The following is a 20,000-nucleotide window of genomic DNA, read 5'->3' as shown; positions in this document are numbered from 1 at the left end:
TTAGAATTACCCTTCGGCTTCCTTCCTTTATCAACTAAAAATAATAATATTTATGCTGACCTTGGTTTTCCACTCCTAAAGGAAATGTTTGCAATGGTTGGTTGTTGTTTTTTTTGTGTGGAATCTAATTGGTTTAATCACCTCTTAGGGTTTCTATTTCTGATGGACTGAGTAACATTCACCTGGCAAGCAATCTAACCAATAGTTCAGAACACAAGAGTGTGCTAAAAGTCCTCCTTTGCGAACACAATGACGGAATCCACACGAGTGAGGTCAAAATTAGAGTTAATGTTACAATTAGTGCACCATGTAAGCATAACGTAACAGTCGCCTGCTAATGTAACGCTCTGATGTATTTTATGACTGCCGCAAGTATGTACAGCCGGAACATGTGAGTAGAAGTGAGGAGTCAAAACTAAACTAAAAGCTCTTAAGCGGAAAGAAAATTATTGCAAGAAAAAGCTATTTTTGCCTCAGGGAATTAGCAGTTCTTGTCACCTCACTTTCTGCTTTCTTTCTTTTTTCTTTCTTTCCCTTTTTGCATTATTCTGTTTAACTACTCCAGCTTTGCTTGCTGAGCAAAAGTGGAGAATCTAGAGGGGCTAACTTCCTGGTTTTCATTTCCGCAATAAACTCTTTACCGGAGGTGTCCGACCTTGGCAATTTGAAGAACTGTGGACTTCAACTCCCAGAATTCCCCAGCCAGCCATGCTGGCTGGGGAATTCTGGGAGTTGAAGTCCACAAGTTTTAAAGTTGCCAAGGTCGGACACCCCTGCTGTAACCTTTTGTCCAATTAATTTCTGCCATTAATTTCTCCCCCTTATGATTGAACTCTCGTTCTTCTGATCAGAAGGAAGTCCTTTTGGATCCACCTATGACTTATGGCTTAGTCCCCGCATCACATGTTGGCTTCATAAGTCCTAGAAAGTCATGTCATTTGGCTTAGTTTTGGCCTACTGTGGTGTGTAGATCCAGCTGATTGTAGCTCTCAAGCCATCGTTTAACAAACACAAGGCCATCATGTTTCTATCTACTCAGATAAATTTCCCGATTGAGGGTGTCCTTTCAAACAAGATCTCATGGTTGAAAATGGTTGTGCCCGAAGAAGATCAATTAAGAGATTGGTAGGCCTGAACCCAAAACCATACCTTCCATCCTGGATGGTGGAGATAATAGCTTTTGGACCAGTCGATAGGAGAACCATGGGATCCAGATGGTCAACTCAAGCCCGTAGGCCTTCAGAATTGATATTTTCCTCCCAACGACATGTGCTGTTGAACAGTTAAAAGGGGCTAAAATCTTGACAATTAATAGGCCATCTTCCAGAGGATGTAGGAGTTGAGTTTTCTGCACTGACAATCTTGGGCTATGCAGCTTTGTGGAACGAAAGCACGTAAAAAAAATGCAAGTAGAAAAATAGGAACCACTCCGGTGGGAAGGTAACAGCATTCCGTGCGCCTTTGGCGTCTAGTCATGCCGGCCACATGACCACGGAGACGTCCTCGGACAAGCGCTGGCTCTTCGGCTTTGAAACGGAGATGAGCACCGGCCCCTAGAGTCGGAAACGACTAGCACGCATGTGCAGGGGAACCTTTACCTTTACCTTAACATTTATTCTATTAAGCCCTGCAGTGAAACTAAAAAAAAAAGAAATAATTTGGTCAGTATCTTCCTTCTTCCTGTATTTAAAAACCTAATCCTGGGAACTCGTAAAGCACATGGTGTATCTTAAAACTTTTCCTTATCTTTATTTTTTAGTTCTTGGGAAACATTTATTTTACTGGGCGTGAAACATTTAACTGAGCGTGAAACAAAAAAATCCATCCTAGGTATTGGATTTAAAAACACCTGGGGTGTGTGTGCAAAGACTCTCCTCCATCAAATTTATAGACTTCCTTTGGTTCCTCTCCTAAGAACGAAATCCTCATAATCATAAAACTCAAGAAGAAGCAAAAATCAAGAGTTTCAACATTCTTTGAATCTTAAGTTGAGTCACCTTTTAGGCATTTTGCATCATAGTTTGCTGAAGTTAATCAAATTCCAGGCTGTAGGTGCTTGAGGGACAAAGGTTAGGTTGGTTGTTCAATAAAATGCAGCTGTTAATAAATATTGGAGAGAGAAGCTTTCAAAAAAGTCTTTAAAGGCAAAGTCACTTTTGAAGTGAATTTAACTCCTGCAGACTCCAAGATGGGAACTCTGCAGAGTATTCTTAGCAAATACCCAAGTTGGTTTTGTTCAATTTTAGAATATATATTTTTTTAAATTAAAGTTTATTATAAGATAAAATGCAAACAGAAACAAAAGCCAGGAAAGATACAGAAGCAAGGAGAGAGGAGCAAAGAGAAAGAAAGAAAGAAAAAAGTAATGACTTTTGACTTTTTTTCAGTGGAGTAAAATGCAAAGCCCTAATCCTCCCTTTTGCTTTACGTTTCTATTTCAAACCGTTTCTAGAACAACAAAGTCAATCTAGTTATTGAAGCCTAAAATTAATGCTTGGATTTTTCCCCCCAGTCTTTTATTTCCAAGTTGAAGCAAAATAGATCGATTCTTCTCTCTACAATTGTCTGTCTGTCTGTCTACCTATCTCTGTCCTGCATTTATTATTTTTACAAATAACAAAGTGGTGAACATATCTAACACACCTTCCTCTTACTATTTTCCTCTGCAACAACAATCCTGTAAAGTGGTGTGGGCTGAGAGAGAGAGTGGGACTGACCCCCAAATCCCTTGGGCAGGTATCCTACCTAAGACAGGACTTGAACTCACTATCTCCTGGTGATTGGCCCAAGGTCACACAATCTGTGGTCATGTCTAAGGTGGAACTAGAACTCACCGTCTGCAGGTGATTGGCCCAAAGTCATCCAATTAGCTTTCATACCTAAGGTGGAAATAGAACTCACCATCTCCTAGTGATTAGCCCAAAGTTACCCAACCAGCTTTCATGCTCAACTAGAACTCGCCGTCTCCTGGTTTCTGGCCTGGTGCCTTAACCTCTAGACCAGGGATAGGCAACCTCGGCTCTTTTATGACTCATGGATTCAACTCCCAGAATTCCTGAGTCAGCTATGCTGACTCAGGAATTCTGGGAGTTGAAGTCCATGAGTCATAAAAGAGCCAAGGTTGCGTACCACTGCTCTAGACCAAACTGGTGATCTGCTAGATATATTTCTTTTCAATTCTTCCTCTTCCCCACAGCTCTGCCATTCTATAGCTTTCTCTTATCTAAATATTAGTCAAGTCTGAACATGCTGAACCTCTAAACCATGTAACTGCCCCCAGCTACAGAAATCTCTGTCCATCTCTCTTAACCATGGAATACTGATGCCGTTTGATGACACGGTCAAGACAGCCTTGGTCCCAGGTTTTTTACTGGAACGCTTGCAGAGGGCCTGGTCTTCAAAACCCAGAGATAATTTTTTGGTCATGCATTAAGTGTTGCCTAAAGGAAATGAAGACAACGCGGGTGGGAAACTGCTTTCATAGAATTGGAGTTTTAAGAGAGGAAACATGCATGTAGAAACACACCCAGCAAGGCTTGATTATCTTCCGGGTTGTGTTGAATTATACCAAGCTCTTGGAAGTATTCCTGCATGATTGTTGGTGTAACTAACATACAGATTCTCTAAAACAGATTACTTCTTTGGTAGAGTCAAAGTCCTGTTTACATACTTCTTGGAGTCAGTTTTAACTTTTAAAGTTACTTAATAGTGCAAACAGGAGCCTTTGTCTATAGAGTTTCATTTCAGTCAAACAACTTCCATAGTGCTATTATTGATGCTAATGTTGGACAGGGCGAAAGACGACTGAAAGCTTCCGTTCTTTTATATGTATCACACTTGGGTAAAAAAAAAGAGGTCTGTGATTGTGGCTTTTTTTGATCCCACTCTAAGGAAGGTCTTGACTGCAATAATGTATGTGACATGCCTATTAATTTAGGGCAATATTTTTCAACCTTCAAGATGCGTTGACTTCAACTTGAGAAGATCTAACTGGACTTCAGTGTAAAAAGACTTTAAGAGTTCATTTTAGATTCCATCTTTAAGGTTTCATCTTAAAGTTGCCCAAAAACACTGGTCTAGGAGCTCCTTATATTAACATTTTAGAATTAATGCTAGTATTTTATGGGACGGATCGATGGTTTTATTCCATGTGTGGCTGTGCTTAGTTATTGGCCCATTATATATGAATTTGCAGATAATACTATTATAACTGGAAATGTGAAAGTTGGTGCTATATAAAACAAAACATAGTAAATAATTGATTTACATTGAATTGTTCCAGCAAATTCTTCTAACGTGGCCTATTGCAGTTGTACCTAAAATAGCTAATGGTAACCTGGGTATATTTAAATAACACGCCTGTGATTTTAACATCTTGCACACAACTGATTATTGAAATGTGGCCTCTTGGGGAGAAGTTACCCCAAAATAGGTGCCTTGTAGTGTAGGTTTTAGGGCATTGCGTTTTTCTTCATTTCTTAGGTTCCCCAATTGTGCTGCTCTGTTGGGTTTATTTACTAGCAAAAAGAGGATTGTAGCTTTAAAATGCAACCAGGCTTACTCTAACATAACTCCTCCTTCTGGAAGGGGTGTTTGTTTAAATTGAATGCCTTTCAGCCTAGAGTAATTTGATTATTGTCATCTTCTTAGGAAGGCCTACTTGCCTCTTTGCTCTTGGTGCTGTTGTTAAATCCATTTTTAGATCACTGGACTCTGTTTCTTCTCTTCCCCTATGAAAAATATTTGGCTGTCTTGCAAGAAATGGAATTTTCTTTAACCCCAGATGTGGTATTGAGAGCTTGGCCAAACTTGGTAAGTTTATTTGTGGTGATTTTCTTCAGTCTCATTCTGGATTTGGCTTCGCAGGGACCTGGAATAGGGCAAAGATTTAAATTTTATAAGCCGGTCAGACTCACCTCCGGTGCAAGTTGAGTGGCTAAATACATTTATTTATATAAATAAAATTAAAGATCTATCTCTTGTATACACCCAAAGGAAATTTCCAGGCAAACAAATGCCAGACGTAGCTAAACCAGAATGCCTGCTTGGAAGTATTTTTCCCCCCTCCCGTTGAGCAAAAGGGAGCTTTTTAAACGAATTGCAAATGGGTTACTTGCTTTACAAAATTGCTTTTCTTTTAATTAGGAACTAATTGAAATATCAGCATTAGTTAGGCAATCTTTCCAATTAGATTTCCTACTCTTCCTATTAATTCTATTGAATTGGTTTCCTTTTCAATATGGGTGATGCCTTTAAAAATTATTTGGGAACGAACCACTTGGAATAAGCCCTTTTTTTGTCCTTATTGTAGCGTCTGTCAAGTCCTGCCAGTAACACAGATCCTTATATTATGCAAATGTGTTGCCTGTAAATCAGCTGAGTTTTCCCTTGAGGTCAAAGTGTACTGCCTTTCTTTTAGTATGTGAAAAATACGTTTTCTGTTTTGTTTTCCCCAAAGTTTATTTTTAAGAATTAATTAAATGCAAAAAATGTTTTGCTTCAACTAATATTTTCAAGAATCAAAATAAATATGCTGTATAGCACATGCAAACTGCATAGGAGAAAGTCATGTGTTCACTTCATTGTCCATTCTAATTGGAAAAGGTTTCTGGTTTGAGCTGTTTATATATAAAGGGTCGTTTTTTCAAACAAAAATGTCCTTTTTTTTTTCTAAATAGCCTTCCCCACCCCTACCCCATAACATAGTTGTAGATCTATTGGAGCGGTTTCTGTTTGCCTTGTTTTCATTTTGGACTTTTGTTTACAATCACAGTACAGTATGTAGTTAAATGCAGAGATGTTTTGAAAATCCATATTTCTCTATTCCAAATGATCAGGATGGTTCAATGCCAACACCCAGATTAACAGGAATTAACAGCAGACAAACAAGCAAGCAGTAAATAATACACTAATCTTCACTCCCGCCAACATTGGCCTGGAAAGCTACTATATAGTATAATCAGGAAGCAAACCTCAACTTAGACTGATGTTGTCACCTAGTTGGGTAATGAAATGACTGCAAGCAACCAACCAACCAAGCTCAGAGAGCAGCAGGGACTCCAGAAACAACTCTTCCTATGAAGTCTGTTCCTTTAACTTGCTTCCACAAATTCAGATTCTGTATTGAAAACCTTTCAGCCTGAAAATAGTGAAACGCTTCAGAGTAGTAAGAACCAAAGAACAACCTTGTCCTGATTTAAAAAGACAACTGCATACAAAATAAAGGAAAGGACAAACTGAATTCTGAACGTTTCCTGCTCTTTAAAATAGCCGTGCTGGGCTGGAAATTACTTTTCTTTCTCTTGTATATGGTGCTTGTTTGTTTTTTAACTTGCCCTTTAGCAATAGCCCTCTGAGAAGGATGCCGTTAAAAGCATCATTGGCCCAATACATGCAGAGCTGCTGTGTGTATTACAAAATTGAATCAAACTGAACACAGCGCAGATGTGTCCCTGTATCTTTTTAAAAAATAGAGATGCATTTTCCTATTGCCATTTCTGGATTTCCCCCCACCCCCCACCCCCCATTCTGGATGCTGGAATTCCACAGCCAACTGCCAGTCCTGGGCTGGGTGGTTGTCATGGGAACGGCTCTTCAGGAACAGCATCTCCTCTTTTTCACTGCTGCTGCACTAGCCTTATGGGCTTTTGAGTGTCCCAAACTGGAGGATCCCCCATCCCTATTCTAGAACCTTCCATGGACCCCAAAATGCCAGATCCGGTGGGTGTTGAGATTAAAGTCTATAACATTGTTTTTAACAAGCATTGCTCATGTTTTCTATATTGTAAGCCGCCTTGCGATCTTTGGGGATTTGAAAGGCGGAATACAATAATTAGGGTGGGGTAGATGAATTAAATGGCTTGTGAATTGGGACGAGGGGATGGATTGAGTCATTGGCCATGGTGGGGGTTGTTAGTCCTAACATAAGATGGGCTATGTAGTTCCCTAGGTTGTTTCAGACTGTGGTTTTGCATCCCCTGGTCAAGTTGCTGTGGCTTCTGGGAACTGGGGCCAGAAATGTTGGGGTTACGTATCTCTGTGAAATGGGGAAGGGAAATACCTGACTTTATTTTATATTTGTGTCATATTAATCAACGATCACCTTCATAATCTAACTATACTTCTGATAGAGAGTTTGGAATATAAATCAGAGATGGAGTTGCTATATCTTACTAAATCGGTGTTTCTTCTTTTGGTTTACTGACCATCTCAAATTCCTGGATTCAGACCTCACACTGAGCCTTAAACCATGGCTTAAAATTATGCTAGATACATTCAGCAAGCTACACCGGAACAAAGCAAACTATGGTTTGGCTTAGTAAGTGGACAAACTGTGATTAAAGCAAGCCAGGTGTAGCAGTGTGTGTGAATCCAATTTTGAGGTTCAAGCAGATTGCCACCCTCACTTTTATGGTGTTTGGGCACCCAGCATCCTGGTGGGTGGGTGGATGGATGAATAGATAGGTGATAGGGAAGGAAGGAAGGAAGAGCAAAGGAGGGAGAGAGAGAGAAAGGAAGGAAGGAAGAAAAGAAGGAAAGGAAAGGAAAGGAAAGGAAAGGAAAGGAAAGGAAAGGAAAGGAAAGGAAAAATGGATATACTAAAATACAGTTCTATTTTAGCGACGAAAATGGACAAGCTGGGAATCTAGGTGTGTGTGTTTCCATCCTACATGGAGATATCTTGGAATGGTCCTCCAAGATTTTAATCTTCATAGAGTTAAAAAAAGTGGGGTGGAAGGAAGAAGAATGTCCACTGACACAACCACAAGGAAATCTGGCTGCGCATGTACAAAATGTCAAGGGTTTTGTGTTGAAATGCATCTTCCAGTACAGGATGCCCTTGAGAGTTTTTGGCCTGATGGCTTTCCTTCCAGCTTCCCAGCAAGCCGGCTATATTTTATTTCCACAAGTCCTTCCTCCACCAAAGCCAAAAGAGGGAGGACATAGTCTTAGTTTCTCTTTTTCTTTTTTTCTTTTGGTTCAGATCAGCTTTTTCCAGAGAAGTGTTTAGGTCATAAAAAGGTTTTGGAGCTTTAGCCAATCTCAAACCAGAGAGACTATCCAAGGTCATAGGAGAGGAGGGGGGAAAAGTAACTGAAAAGCTGCTGCCTTTTCATCTGAGTCCCTTTCCGTTTTCCATTATGAGAAAGCCGGGCTGGATAAAGAATGGACTGTGAATCGGCAACAGTATGTTGGTCTTTTTTTTTTCTCGCTCCTCTCTTCCTTCTTTCCTGACACTTGAGAACCAAACGCTACCACGTGGGAACTTTTCTGCAAGGAGGAAAGTTTGAATCTCTGAAACCAAAGTTGATTCTGGGACATTTTTGATATTCCTTTGAATTCACATGCATTCTGTAGAATGCGCCTTGATAGCCATGTGGTAGGGCGAAAATTGGCTTTGAACTTCTTTAATTTAAAATGTCTTTCTTTCTTTCTTTCTTTCTTTCTTTCTTTCTTTCTTTCTTTCTTTCTTTCTTTCTTTCTTTCTTTCTTTCTTTCTTTCTTTCTTTCTTTCTTTCTTCAAGGAACTCTTCTGTAGAACTTACTAGAGTGCCTCCAGAATGGCAGAAAGCTGCTGCTGGAAAAGGCTCTTGCATATCTTTCAGTGAAGATGGTTGGTGAAGATGCTTTTCATGTACAGGGGATATTGTTATGAGGTTGGAGTGAGTCTTCTGTGTTGGTGCTAGAGTTGGCAGCCTTCAGGCAGGCTTCAGTGTTGATTTCCATTTGATCTAGAAAAGTCCAGAATTGTCCATTTGTTCCTTCGAAGTCTGCTGTGGTGGTCCTATGAGAATTAAAATTTATGTTCTTCAGATCTGTTGAACCTGATTTTTTCAGAAATGGGTGGTATGTCAGATAAACTGTTGTCCTTCCACTTCTGACCGGCATTCTTGTTTTTGCTGGGAGTCATTACAAAACCAGTTATGTTATACAATTGAACAAGATTGTTGTTCATCACATTTATGTTGTTTTCTTGGCAATGATGTGGTGGTGGGGGGGGGATGTTTGCCTTTGCTTCCAGATTGTTCTTTTTAATTTCCATCTAGCATCTAAACAGGATGGGCGAGAATTAATAGGGCCATCTTTTCCCATTGAATGTTTTCCAAATCGGTGAGATACATAATGCAATTTTTAAAGACTTTGGGAATTCTGCTTTTATTTTGTTACCTCTACTGTTTGGAAGCTCTTTGGGAACTTGTTGTGTGTGTGTGTGTGTGTGTGTGTGTGTGTGTGTGTGTATTTTCAAAACATTTACTGTGCTAATTCTTTGATGTCATTCTTTGCTGCCCTGTGGATTTCAATTGGATGAAAAGCCAGGATATACATTTCTTTTTTGAAAAAATTGAGTGGGATTGCTCGGTTAGAAGAGAAACACGACCGATTCTTGGCACAAGGTTTTCTGCTGTTTGTGAAAACTGTAATTACTGCCTGCTGCACAAACATTGCAATGGGGAAAGCTGCATAATTTCTGCATAATAAGAAAGACCGAACTCATCCAATGCCTAGAAATTCTAGATGCTGCTTTAAAAGTATAAAAATAATTCAGAATTGTCACTGTTCGTGGGGGCTTCTGCGGGATACCTTAAGATCGGAGAGTCTGCTTTTCCTCCCATGTAAGAATGATTGGACTTTTCCCCAGAAATCAATGTGAATCGCATGCTCACAGCTGCTGGTTAAGCCAGATGACTCCAATGTGGTACGCTGCCAATGAATTGACGTGGTTGTGCATTCTCGGTCTACATCTTCACTGTAAAATCTGGAATTTGTTCTTTCAACACAATATGACAGCAACAGTTGGAGAAAGCTCCCTTTAGTAATTGGCAAGGAGCCTCTATGCATAAATCTGCACTAGTGGAAGAGCAAATTCCTAGAACATTAACACACACAAACACATGGATCATTCACAACTTCATTGTTTTTCTTGTTTTATAGTTTGCTGGGGAAGAAAAGCGATTTGGGACTCGTACTGTAGTGGTTGGCCACCGCTTGGTTCCTCATATTGAAGCTTATGTGCCCCAAAAGTTCTGCTCCAATCAGATCGTCTCCTCCAAGGTAGGGGTTGATGGAACTTAATTGGTTGGATCCTTCTGCACCAGGGCCATCTTGAGGGTGATCCATGCAATGCCCCCTTAGAATGCAGAAGATCTTTCCCCAACTGGTTGCCTTCCAGAGGGTTCCCAGTGTATAGTCCATGCTGGTTGGGGATGATGGAAACTGAAGTCTGACTTAAGATATGGGAATGGACCTCAGGTCATCACACTTGTTGGTTTTGCAGAGAGTTTAGAACAAGGTTGTCCAAACTTGGGAACTTTAAGACTTTTGGACTTCAACCTAGCTTAGCTTCAGCCAGATGTTCTTCAGGATGGCTGGCTGAGGAATTCTGGGAGTTGAAGTCCACAGGTCTTAAAGCTGCCAAGATTGGACAACACCCCTGGTTTAGAGTCTCAACTTGATTAGTGAACCTAACCCTATTGTTTTCTGATTTTAATCCCAGTCCATACAAAATATGGAGTCACATAATATGCTAAACTGTGGTTTGTTTAACACAAGCTAAAGAATAATTCATATGAATAATGAAAATCTCCCCTTTCTATTCATTTGAATGGTTGACACCAAGCCAGCTGCATTCAGACAATATGTTGGCCTCTAAACAGCCAGATCAAATTTTGGCTGAACCCAACTATAGAAGTGAGACTGTATCCAGACTTCCCAAAAATCTGCAGAGTTTTCTAATTCAGAAAAGAATCAGTGAAGACAATCTTATCTTCCATAGTTACCGTCGTAGAAGCCTGCTTTTCGCAATCTTTTTTTAGCCTTGCTTTCAGTATAACTCTGCTGACTTTTGATTTGATTTTAGGAAAGGTTAAATCTAGCAATGTGTATTTGTATATATTTGTGTGTTTTAATAAACATCGGGTTGGTTAATTTTCTTCAAGCTTTATAGTATGAAGTGTTTTATTGAGTTACTTTTCCATTTTAATCTTGCACTTCTTCAGAATTGTCTTTTTTTTTAGGAAGCTGAGGTTCAAAATCTATAAACAAATCAAATAGTTCACCCCATCACATTTCCTGATTGCCTTTGGTCCAGAATGTTAGTTTCAATCATTTTCCCCCTTTTTTTGGTAACAACCTATGTAATTATATTGGGATAGGGAACTTGAATAAAAATTTGCAGCATGTTAAATTCATATTAAATATTAAATTTAGAGCATATATATTCATTAAGGTCTGCCAGCTTTTTACTTTTTCAAAGTCATTTTGAGAATGATATTTATTTCTTGGTGGACTGATAGTGGACTGATAACAGAATTTGTAGAATTGATGGTTACATACTCAAAGAAAGAAAAGAATGCTTTTTAAAAATGTGAAAATAAAAAAAAAGATCTGGAGTTCAGCAAATCAGGAGGAGTGCTATAAAATCTGCCCTTTGGTGGTATTAAGATGTATCCTATCTCATTTCTGCCTTGCAGTATACAGTCTGGAATTTTCTTCCCAAGAATCTCTTTGAACAGTTCCGAAGAATTGCCAATTTCTATTTTCTTATTATCTTCCTTGTCCAGGTAAGACCACCTTAAAGGAAGGACCATCAACAGATGTAGTTTGGATTGCTTTTATTATTATTTTTTAAAAGATAAATCGGTGGCATTTCTTGTCCTCCATTGTGGGTGTAGATTCTGAAAATGTGGGGTTGCTACACCCCAAAGGACTAGAGTGCAGCTATTTCTAAATATGTTGCGGTTAGGCTTGCCACAATGTCACCTGGCATCTCCCCAAATACCTGGAAGCTTCGAATCGGGTAAAGGAACCTGAGCTAACTTGAGATAAATCAAAATTGCCATTGGCCATGGGTGTGGGGGTTTTTTCCATGTTTTCAGGGACAGGTAATTTAGTCTAGAACTAATTAACCAGTTGTAGAGAACCACGCTAGAAGAGACACGTGGCCCTGTGTGGATATTTGCATAATCCTTTTGTCAATGATTTGATTTTGATCAATCCTCTGGAATAATTGTCTTGGGGCGTTAAGAAATGGTCTTCCAAAACGAAAGTTTGGGGCCAAAAATGGATCTTTGGACTCTAGATGATCTGGAATGGAGGCTTCCCAAGTTGCCTTCAAGTGGCATATTCTTCAGCAAAGTCACTCCAGAAGACCATCGCAAATTCCTGATGGTCTTCCACAAGCAAATAACATGCTTGGGAAGAAACCCTCTTTTGACTTTTGATCACCTCTTCCCTTGTTGGAGAAATGCTTCTATCAAGTGGCACCCAATTTAGAAGCATGACCAAGGAACAGCTGTTGCCTTTTGTCCAATCCTGTGACTTTCCTGCATCTCTGTTTAGGTGATTGTGGACACACCAACCAGCCCGGTGACAAGTGGTCTTCCTCTCTTTTTTGTGATTACCATCACAGCTGTTAAACAGGTAAATCTTGCTCCTTATCGCAGCAAACAAAGTAAGAGGATTGTTTCTACGCACTTCTTCTTGATATTTTAAGTTGATCCTGCTACAGCTGTGAGTTCTTGTAGCTAGGGAGAAAGGGATTTGCATCTGGAAGGCTGTTTTTAAAACAAGTGGGGCCCATTTCTTCTGTCCCTTCCATTCTGGGATTGAATTTTTCCAGTTTTCTGGTCTATGCATTCCTCCCCTTTGTTTCTTCAGGGATACGAGGACTGGCTGCGGCACAGAGCGGACAAGGAAGTCAACAAAAGTGCAGTCTTTGTGATTGAAAATGGAGAAAGTGTGAAGAAGGAGTGTGAAAAGATCAAGGTAACAGGCGGGGAACCAGTTTCTCCTCGGTTCTGAAGAGTAATGCTGTTTAAGATGCATGGACTCCACAGAGATTCTTCACCAGCAATTCTGGGCATTGAAGTCCACACACTTTCAAGTTGCGAAGGTTAAGTTAAGCCAGACATGTTAAACACAAGGCCTGGGGGCCAGATCCAGCCCGCGAAGTGGTTTCATGCAGCCCGCGAAGCCATCCTGGAAACAGTGAGGGAACGGCCCCCACTGCCTTGGCCCTGGCCCAGAGACCCTCAGATCTGTCCCACTCCTGCCCAGGCCCCCATAGGCACCCTTGATGTGAATGATGTAGAGCTGGCCACGCCCACCCAGTAGGCCATAAACACTCTAGCCACGCCCACCCAGTAGGCCACGCTCACCCAGGCCATACCCACCCGGCCCCCTGAGGGCAACCGCAATGCTGATGCGGCCCTCAATGAAATTGAGTTATGCAGACAGGCAGACAGGCAGTTTTGAGGGATGGATGGATGGATGGATGTTTGAAGATTAGATAGATAGGTAGATAGATAGACAGACAGACTGATTGACTGTTTTGAAGGATAGATGGATGGATGGATGGATGGATGGATGGATGGATGGATGGATGGATGGATGGATGGATGGATGGATGGATGCATGGATGGATGGATGGATGGATGGATGGATGGATGGATGGATGGATGGATGGATGGATGGATGGATGGATGTTTTGAGGATTTCATAGATAGATAGATAGGTTAATAGATAGACTGATGAACAGGCTGTTTTTACAAAAATTACAACTCTCTGTTTTGGTTTTGAGGTTGGTGACATAATAGAAGTGCCGGTAGATGATACCTTTCCTTGTGATCTAGTTTTACTGGCCTCAAGTAACAAGGAAGGGACCTGCTACGTCACGACTGCCAGTCTAGATGGAGAATCAAATCACAAGGTAAGAGGACAGGTGAACATACCCTTGCAGTTTTCTTGGCAAGAGATCTGAGTGCAGTTAGCTCTTGTCTTCTTCTAGAACTCAGAGTCTCCTGGTTTCTAAACTGGTGTCCTAACTGCTACATCAGAAGGGGACTCCAAACCTTTCTACACACAGTTAATTGTTCTGTACAGAATGAACATATGAATTTATCTTATGCTGATTTCCAATGAATCTGCTTTCTTAGAAAACAAAACACATCAGAATATGTAGAAAGGATTGGGTATAAATGCTGAAAAGCTTATGGTCTTGACAATCCTGACCATCTCAGCTTAAAGTTATGGAGTAATTTTTCTAAAAAAAATTGAGATGCCTCTCATCATCAGTGGATCCTCTGTCTTTACAACCCAAGAAGGGCCCTTTCTGAAATGTTTGCCATGCTCCATTACTTCTGTGGGCTCAGCTGCCTCTTATTTGATCATTGCCTACTCAATGGCTCTTCCCCCTGTCCCCCAAGGTCATTCTCACAAACCATTCAACCCTCAAACCCACCTGGATGACCTTGGTCTATTCTTCTGGGCTTCCTTCCAAGCAAAGCAGTGAGGTCTACATACGCCCTTCAGAGATACTTAGGAGACAGGTTGGACACGGAGACATTCTTGGAAATCAAAGTGATACTAGAAGCTGGGACTTGCTTTTCCCCATCATTTTGGTAGTTACTATGTTCTTGTGAATGCCTAAACATCAGAGTGGAACTGAGTGTCTAATGAACAGCCAAGAGGTTTGACATTAATCACGAAATTGTTTGATTCCCATCATAAAATCCATTCACTCATTGCTGCATAGAATGAACATCTGCATTTCTTGGGTGGATCATTAAAAATTGTCTTCTCTTGTAATCTAAAGAGCTCTCAAACTAACAAGTAGGAAAAAAAGAAGAGGAAAAAGAGGGACAGAAATAGAGGAAGACAATAGTAAAGTTTCCCCTTTTTTATATCTTTCTGCACCCCTGTTTCTGTCTCGCTTTTTTCTCTTTATCTTTCATCCTGATTGTTAGTTTAGGTTAGTTTTTATTTGCACATTTTTTGTAAAAAAATATATAATAAAATTATTACACAGCTGTAATCTAAAAACTCGAAGTAGCTTATGGGGCGACAAGATACCAATGAATCACATCCAACGATGGGTCAGATTACAGATTTAAAATTGGCAGGAGTCAGCTGTTGGTGTGTCTTTTCTTTTCTAGACTCACTATGCTGTGCAAGATACGGCCAAGATGAATACAGTTGAAGCCATGAACCGTGTGGTTGCCACCATAGAATGTGAACAACCTCAGCCAGATTTGTACAGGTGAAGTTTGACATGGAGATCTTCTCATTTTGTGAGATCCTCACAGCTTGATAGTCTCTTTCTCCATACCTCACTTCCTTAAGTTTAAATTTAAACTTCCTTAAGCTTAAATTGCTGCAACTCACATATGAAAACGAGCCAATATCCTTCTCTGTGTATGTTTCAACAGATTTGTGGGCAGAATTAATATCTACACTGATGAACCAGAGCCATTAGCCAGGTGAGTTCCTTTGCTTGATGGATTGGGATTTAACATCTTGTAGCTAATTAGCTGGAGAGGAGTGTGGAGATAGCCTTGAAGAAGCTCTGTATAGCAAGATTGGGGAAACACGAAGCTTATCTGGGAAAACAGGACGGGTGAGGAAGAAAATTGAAGAAAGCTTCACCTTGATTCTCTTTGCTATAAGTGCAACGTTGACGGGCTTCCAGTATGTTACAGGATCCAGTCTGGGTCGGTCACTGGGATCAGAGGTTTTGCATTCCAAGCATTTGGACTTGTGTTGGAACCCATCCTTAGGGAACTTCGCCATGTGCTTTGGACTGTTCTGTGTGTGGTATTTCACAAACAGTGCACATAGTGGAATGAGAGAACTTGTTCCTGTAATGTTTGAAATACCACACACAGGACAGCCCAAAACACACACGAGAAATTCCCTGAGGATGGGCTGCAGCATGAGTCCAAAAGCTCGGAAGGCGAAACCTCTGATCCCGGTGACTGACCCAGATTGGATCCTGCAACGTTATCCTGGGACATATAGATTTGCCTTCATTCGTTCCAATAATGTGTTGTTTTAGCCTATATCCATAAGTTCTAGTATTTCTGACGAGACCTGATCTGCCCTACCTCAAAGGGCTGGCGCGGCTTCTTTTTAATATCAAGGGCTATCACATTTAGGCTAGAGAAATCAAGATGGTCCTTAGATATCAGCTGTGAGATACAGACAAGCTAACCTTTGGCTGCCATCTTAGTGCTGATCCACATTTTTGAAGTCCAGATATGGTAGTGCTGTAATCCCTGCCTCTGACCTCTCTTTCTCTCCCCCACCTCTAATTTCACACATTCCCCACGTTCCAGGAGGTCATAAGCGACCTTAGAGTTATCATATTCTAAATAGTTTTTCTTTTCTTCAACCCGTGATTGGCCATTGGCATTTTCCAGTTGCTTCTCTTCTTATGAATATCCTGATCCTCCCTTTTCGTTTTAGGCCGTTGGGTCCTGAGAATCTTTTGCTGAAAGGAGCAAAACTGAAAACTACCCCCAAGGTTTACGGTGAGCAACTGCTTTCCTGCTTCTCTTTCTCATCCATTGATTTTCTTGAGAGTTGCAATCCTGGGCATGTCTGGGATTTACTGCAGAGTAGGCATATAGAAGATAGGGCTGGTGCCTAACCATATTGCTGCCTCTTTTTTTTCTACCTCTTTGATTGTTAAGGAGTTTCTCTCCCACAACTGACTTTGTTTCATAGGTGTTGCTGTATATACCGGAATGGAAACCAAGATGGCGTTGAACTATCAAGGGAAGTCTCAGAAACGCTCTGCGGTTGAAAAGTAAGATGGAGGACTGTCTTCCCCTGCTCTTTGTCTTTATAAACATTCATTTAAAGCAGAACAAAAGAGATGTTTCTTTGAGTCTGGATTGTGTACAAAATGCTGTAGTCTCTTCTATGCCTTCTTCACACCAGGAAGGGATTAATATTTGCAGATAGGACAGAGACCCAGGCCACAGGCCCTGTAATTCCTGAAGTTGGATGCTTCAGTCCGTGGGCAATGACAGATTCCCCGCCCTTGGTCTTCAGAAGCAAACAGGTTCCACTTAATGGTCCAGGGTCTGAGCTGAGAAACCTTTTGAGATAAGCAACTGATGAACGAGATCACATGTGGAATTAGTTAAATGGATCATATTTTGCGATTCAGCCTCTCTCTCTCTTTGCATTCTTCAGCTAATGCATCAGACAAAACGGCCTAAGTGGTTAGAATGCAGGATTGCAGGCTAACTCACTGCCCACTGCCAGGACTTTGATCCTGAGGGGGCTCAAGGTTAACTCAGCCTTCCATCCTTCCAAAGTTGGTAAAATGAGGATCCAGGTTGTCGGGGGCAATAGGCTGACCTTAGAGAGGGCTGTAAAGCACTGTGAAGGGGTATATAAGTCTAAGTGCTGTTGCTATTGGTTTTCAGCAAGCTGTTTTGTTTAGATCAGAGTTGGGCATTTTATGGCCCTTTGGCTGTCCATGTCCATGGCTTGCTTTTGTTTTGAAGGCAACGGCTGTTTTTTTTTCAGTTTGTGTGTGTTCATGCATACGTGCCAACGCACTCTCTCAGCCATATTAGTTCAGCCCTCCACAACAGTCCCCGCTTCTCATGTGGCCCTTTGAGAAAATTAATTGCACACCCCTGGTTAGGTCTAACATCAGTTAAGCCAATGCTCTAACGCTGCCAGGAGCAAATCCTCTCGTCTCATTATGTGTATTATTTGTGAAACACACGATATTGCCCTAACTCTTAGAACGTTTGATTTTTCCAGGTCAATCAATATGTTCCTGTTGTTCTATTTATGCCTGCTTGTGAGCAAGGCTATCATATGCACTACTTTGAAATACGTCTGGCAGAGTGTCCCATATCATGACGAACCCTGGTACAATCCCAAAACCCAAAAAGAGAGAGAAACATTCAAGGTAGAAAGGTTGACTTTTGTTGGTTGGCAGTTGTCTACACTCAAATTTGTTCCATGCATGAGTGACTTGGTGTATGTTACCGGTGTGTGTCTGTGTTCTTTTCAGCTGCTAAAGATGTTCACTGATTTCCTGTCCTTCATGGTCCTCTTCAACTTCATTATCCCGGTCTCCATGTATGTGACTGTCGAGATGCAGAAGTTTCTGGGTTCTTTCTTCATTGCGTGGGACAAAGAGATGTATGATGAAAGTATCCAAGAAGGTGCATTGGTGAACACCTCTGACCTCAATGAAGAACTTGGACAGGTCAGTAATGTCTCCCCCATGCCTTCCACCATTCAACAACCAAATGTTGGCTGGTCTTCTAATCTTCTCGCCTCTGTTTCTCTGCAGAAAAAGAGATGGTGAATCTTATTACCAAACAATAGTGAACCTAGGTTTCTTGTTACCAGCTGAAACTACTCACGGATCTCAGATCCGATAAGGGCAAATGCTACTCTTGCAGTTGGTGTGTGTCCACCTGGTTGAATTCTTTCTACCGTAGCTTCTTCTCCAAAGAAGCTATCTTAACAAGGAGAACTGTCTCTAGAGAAAACATGGTGCATGGTTTGTGAGCTGTGAGCCTTTAGTACTGAAGTCTCCGGCTTCAGTACTAATTTGAAAACATGATTCAATTACCCCTCTCTGGGATTTGTCATACCTTGAAACACAATATACAGATACAGAAATTTAAAAGGAAGGGAATACAAAAAGAGAACCAAAAATGGCACTTTTTAATTTTTTTTTTATTACTTCCCTTCCGGGCACAAGTGTTACTGCTGACTTTGTTTTATCTTAAATGTCACTATTTGGGGGAGGGGAAAAAACCCCCAGATGCTCTGGCAGAAAATTGTGCTTATCTAATCTATTCTAAAATTGTGCCCCTCTAAAAAAGAATATGGTCTGCTTTTCCTTCTAGGTTGAGTATGTGTTTTCTGATAAAACGGGAACTTTGACGGAAAACACCATGGAATTCATTGAATGCAGCATTGACGGCTTCCGATACTGCCACGCCTTTTCAGAAGTGGATGCCAAGAGGTCTACAGGAAAAGCAGACAAGGTATACAATATGCCCCACCGCGTTGCCAATATAGGAGGTTGGAGAACAGAAGACTCCTGGACTTTTTCTGATTTTTCTGATGCCTTTTTTGTGGGATTCGTAGCTGCATTTGCTTGGCCTACACAGGTCTCTAGATCCCTACAAATGACTCAGGCCCTTGTTCAGGAGAACCTCTAGTGAATAAGGGAGCAGAGTACCTCTTCTGAAATTGAAGATCAGTAGCCCTTTGTGAGCTAGGTCCTGACACCCTTGGATTTATAACTGCTTGCATTAACCGTTGACCTGGGTGAGGAGAAGGGATATTATTCTATCCAGTTAATTTTAAGTTAAGGTGGTTTAATATTTACACAGGATGGCAGTTGCTAAGAATGCTGATGCCCAGCTGTCCATCTCAGTAGATCAAGGGGGAAGAATAGGATCATGGATGCCCCACCTCCCCCAGGTTTGACTTGAGGAGAAAAGATGGAACGGTTGGACAGTTGGAGCAGAACCTTGTTCAGAAGCCATCGTGGACCGTAGGAACTGAATGTCTCCCAGTTTAAAGTCATTTCTCCTCTTTGTTACCCCCCCCTTTCTAGAAACAAGAAGAACTGTTCCTTCGAGCTTTGTGTCTCTGCCATACGGTTCAAGTCCAGCAGAAAGATGAAGTCGATGCAGTGACATCGAAGCCCAAAAAGACCCAAGTCTACGTTGCAGCTTCTCCAGATGAAGTGGCTTTGCTACAGGGGGCTCAGAAGTAAGATCATGTCATCCATTTTTCCCCCACTGTATTTCCCCCCCCCCACACACACACACACACTTGCCTTCACTGTCATGCAGATCGTTGATGGATGGACAATTCCATCATCTTTGGATGCTGAGAATTTTGATATATTGCATGCTTGACTCACTGGGACCTCCGCAGCATACAGATCGTTCTTGTCTTATAACCATCATTGAGCCCAGAACTTTAGACATAAATCATGGCGGTCATTAAATAGGGCATCATGTAACCCTGCCCGATTTTACATTCTTTTTTGTGGCAGTTGTTCAGAGAACACTGGTTGTTCTCTGCCCAAATCACATCCCCAGGCAACCTCCTGCCTCTACAGTCTTTATTTTATTTTGTTTTACTTAGTTCACTTTTTTTCGTATCTAAAGGGTGTGCATGTGTGATGCACGTTCGTGTCTGTGTGCGTGTGTGTGAGACTGTGT

At 41.1% G+C, this 20,000-nt stretch overlaps 1 protein-coding gene across 4 annotated transcripts in view; it reads left to right on the top strand.

The window, feature by feature from the left end:
* Nucleotides 1–20,000, top strand: part of ATP11C (ATPase phospholipid transporting 11C (ATP11C blood group)) — a 49,607-nt gene that overhangs the window by 10,896 nt on the left and 18,711 nt on the right. For all 4 annotated transcript variants that reach the window (XR_014027551.1, XR_014027552.1, XM_081336359.1 and 1 more), the window contains exons 2-14: nucleotides 9,934–10,053; nucleotides 11,472–11,561; nucleotides 12,340–12,420; nucleotides 12,658–12,765; nucleotides 13,580–13,708; nucleotides 14,934–15,037; nucleotides 15,207–15,257; nucleotides 16,243–16,307; nucleotides 16,504–16,585; nucleotides 17,560–17,710; nucleotides 17,816–18,013; nucleotides 18,666–18,806; nucleotides 19,385–19,542. Coding sequence is in view for 2 of the 4 variants with exons in the window: in XM_081336359.1 (XP_081192485.1) it covers nucleotides 9,934–10,053; nucleotides 11,472–11,561; nucleotides 12,340–12,420; nucleotides 12,658–12,765; nucleotides 13,580–13,708; nucleotides 14,934–15,037; nucleotides 15,207–15,257; nucleotides 16,243–16,307; nucleotides 16,504–16,585; nucleotides 17,560–17,710; nucleotides 17,816–18,013; nucleotides 18,666–18,806; nucleotides 19,385–19,542 (1,478 nt within the window). In the remaining 2 variants the exon portion in view is untranslated. The remainder of the gene's footprint in view (nucleotides 1–9,933; nucleotides 10,054–11,471; nucleotides 11,562–12,339; nucleotides 12,421–12,657; nucleotides 12,766–13,579; nucleotides 13,709–14,933; nucleotides 15,038–15,206; nucleotides 15,258–16,242; nucleotides 16,308–16,503; nucleotides 16,586–17,559; nucleotides 17,711–17,815; nucleotides 18,014–18,665; nucleotides 18,807–19,384; nucleotides 19,543–20,000) is intronic.

This window comes from Vipera berus, assembly GCF_964194415.1.
Source record: "Vipera berus genome assembly, chromosome: 11".
NCBI classification, from domain to species: domain Eukaryota; kingdom Metazoa; phylum Chordata; class Lepidosauria; order Squamata; family Viperidae; genus Vipera; species Vipera berus.
The sequence above is the reverse complement of the archived record's forward strand: the minus strand, read 5'-3'. Positions and strand labels throughout refer to the sequence as shown.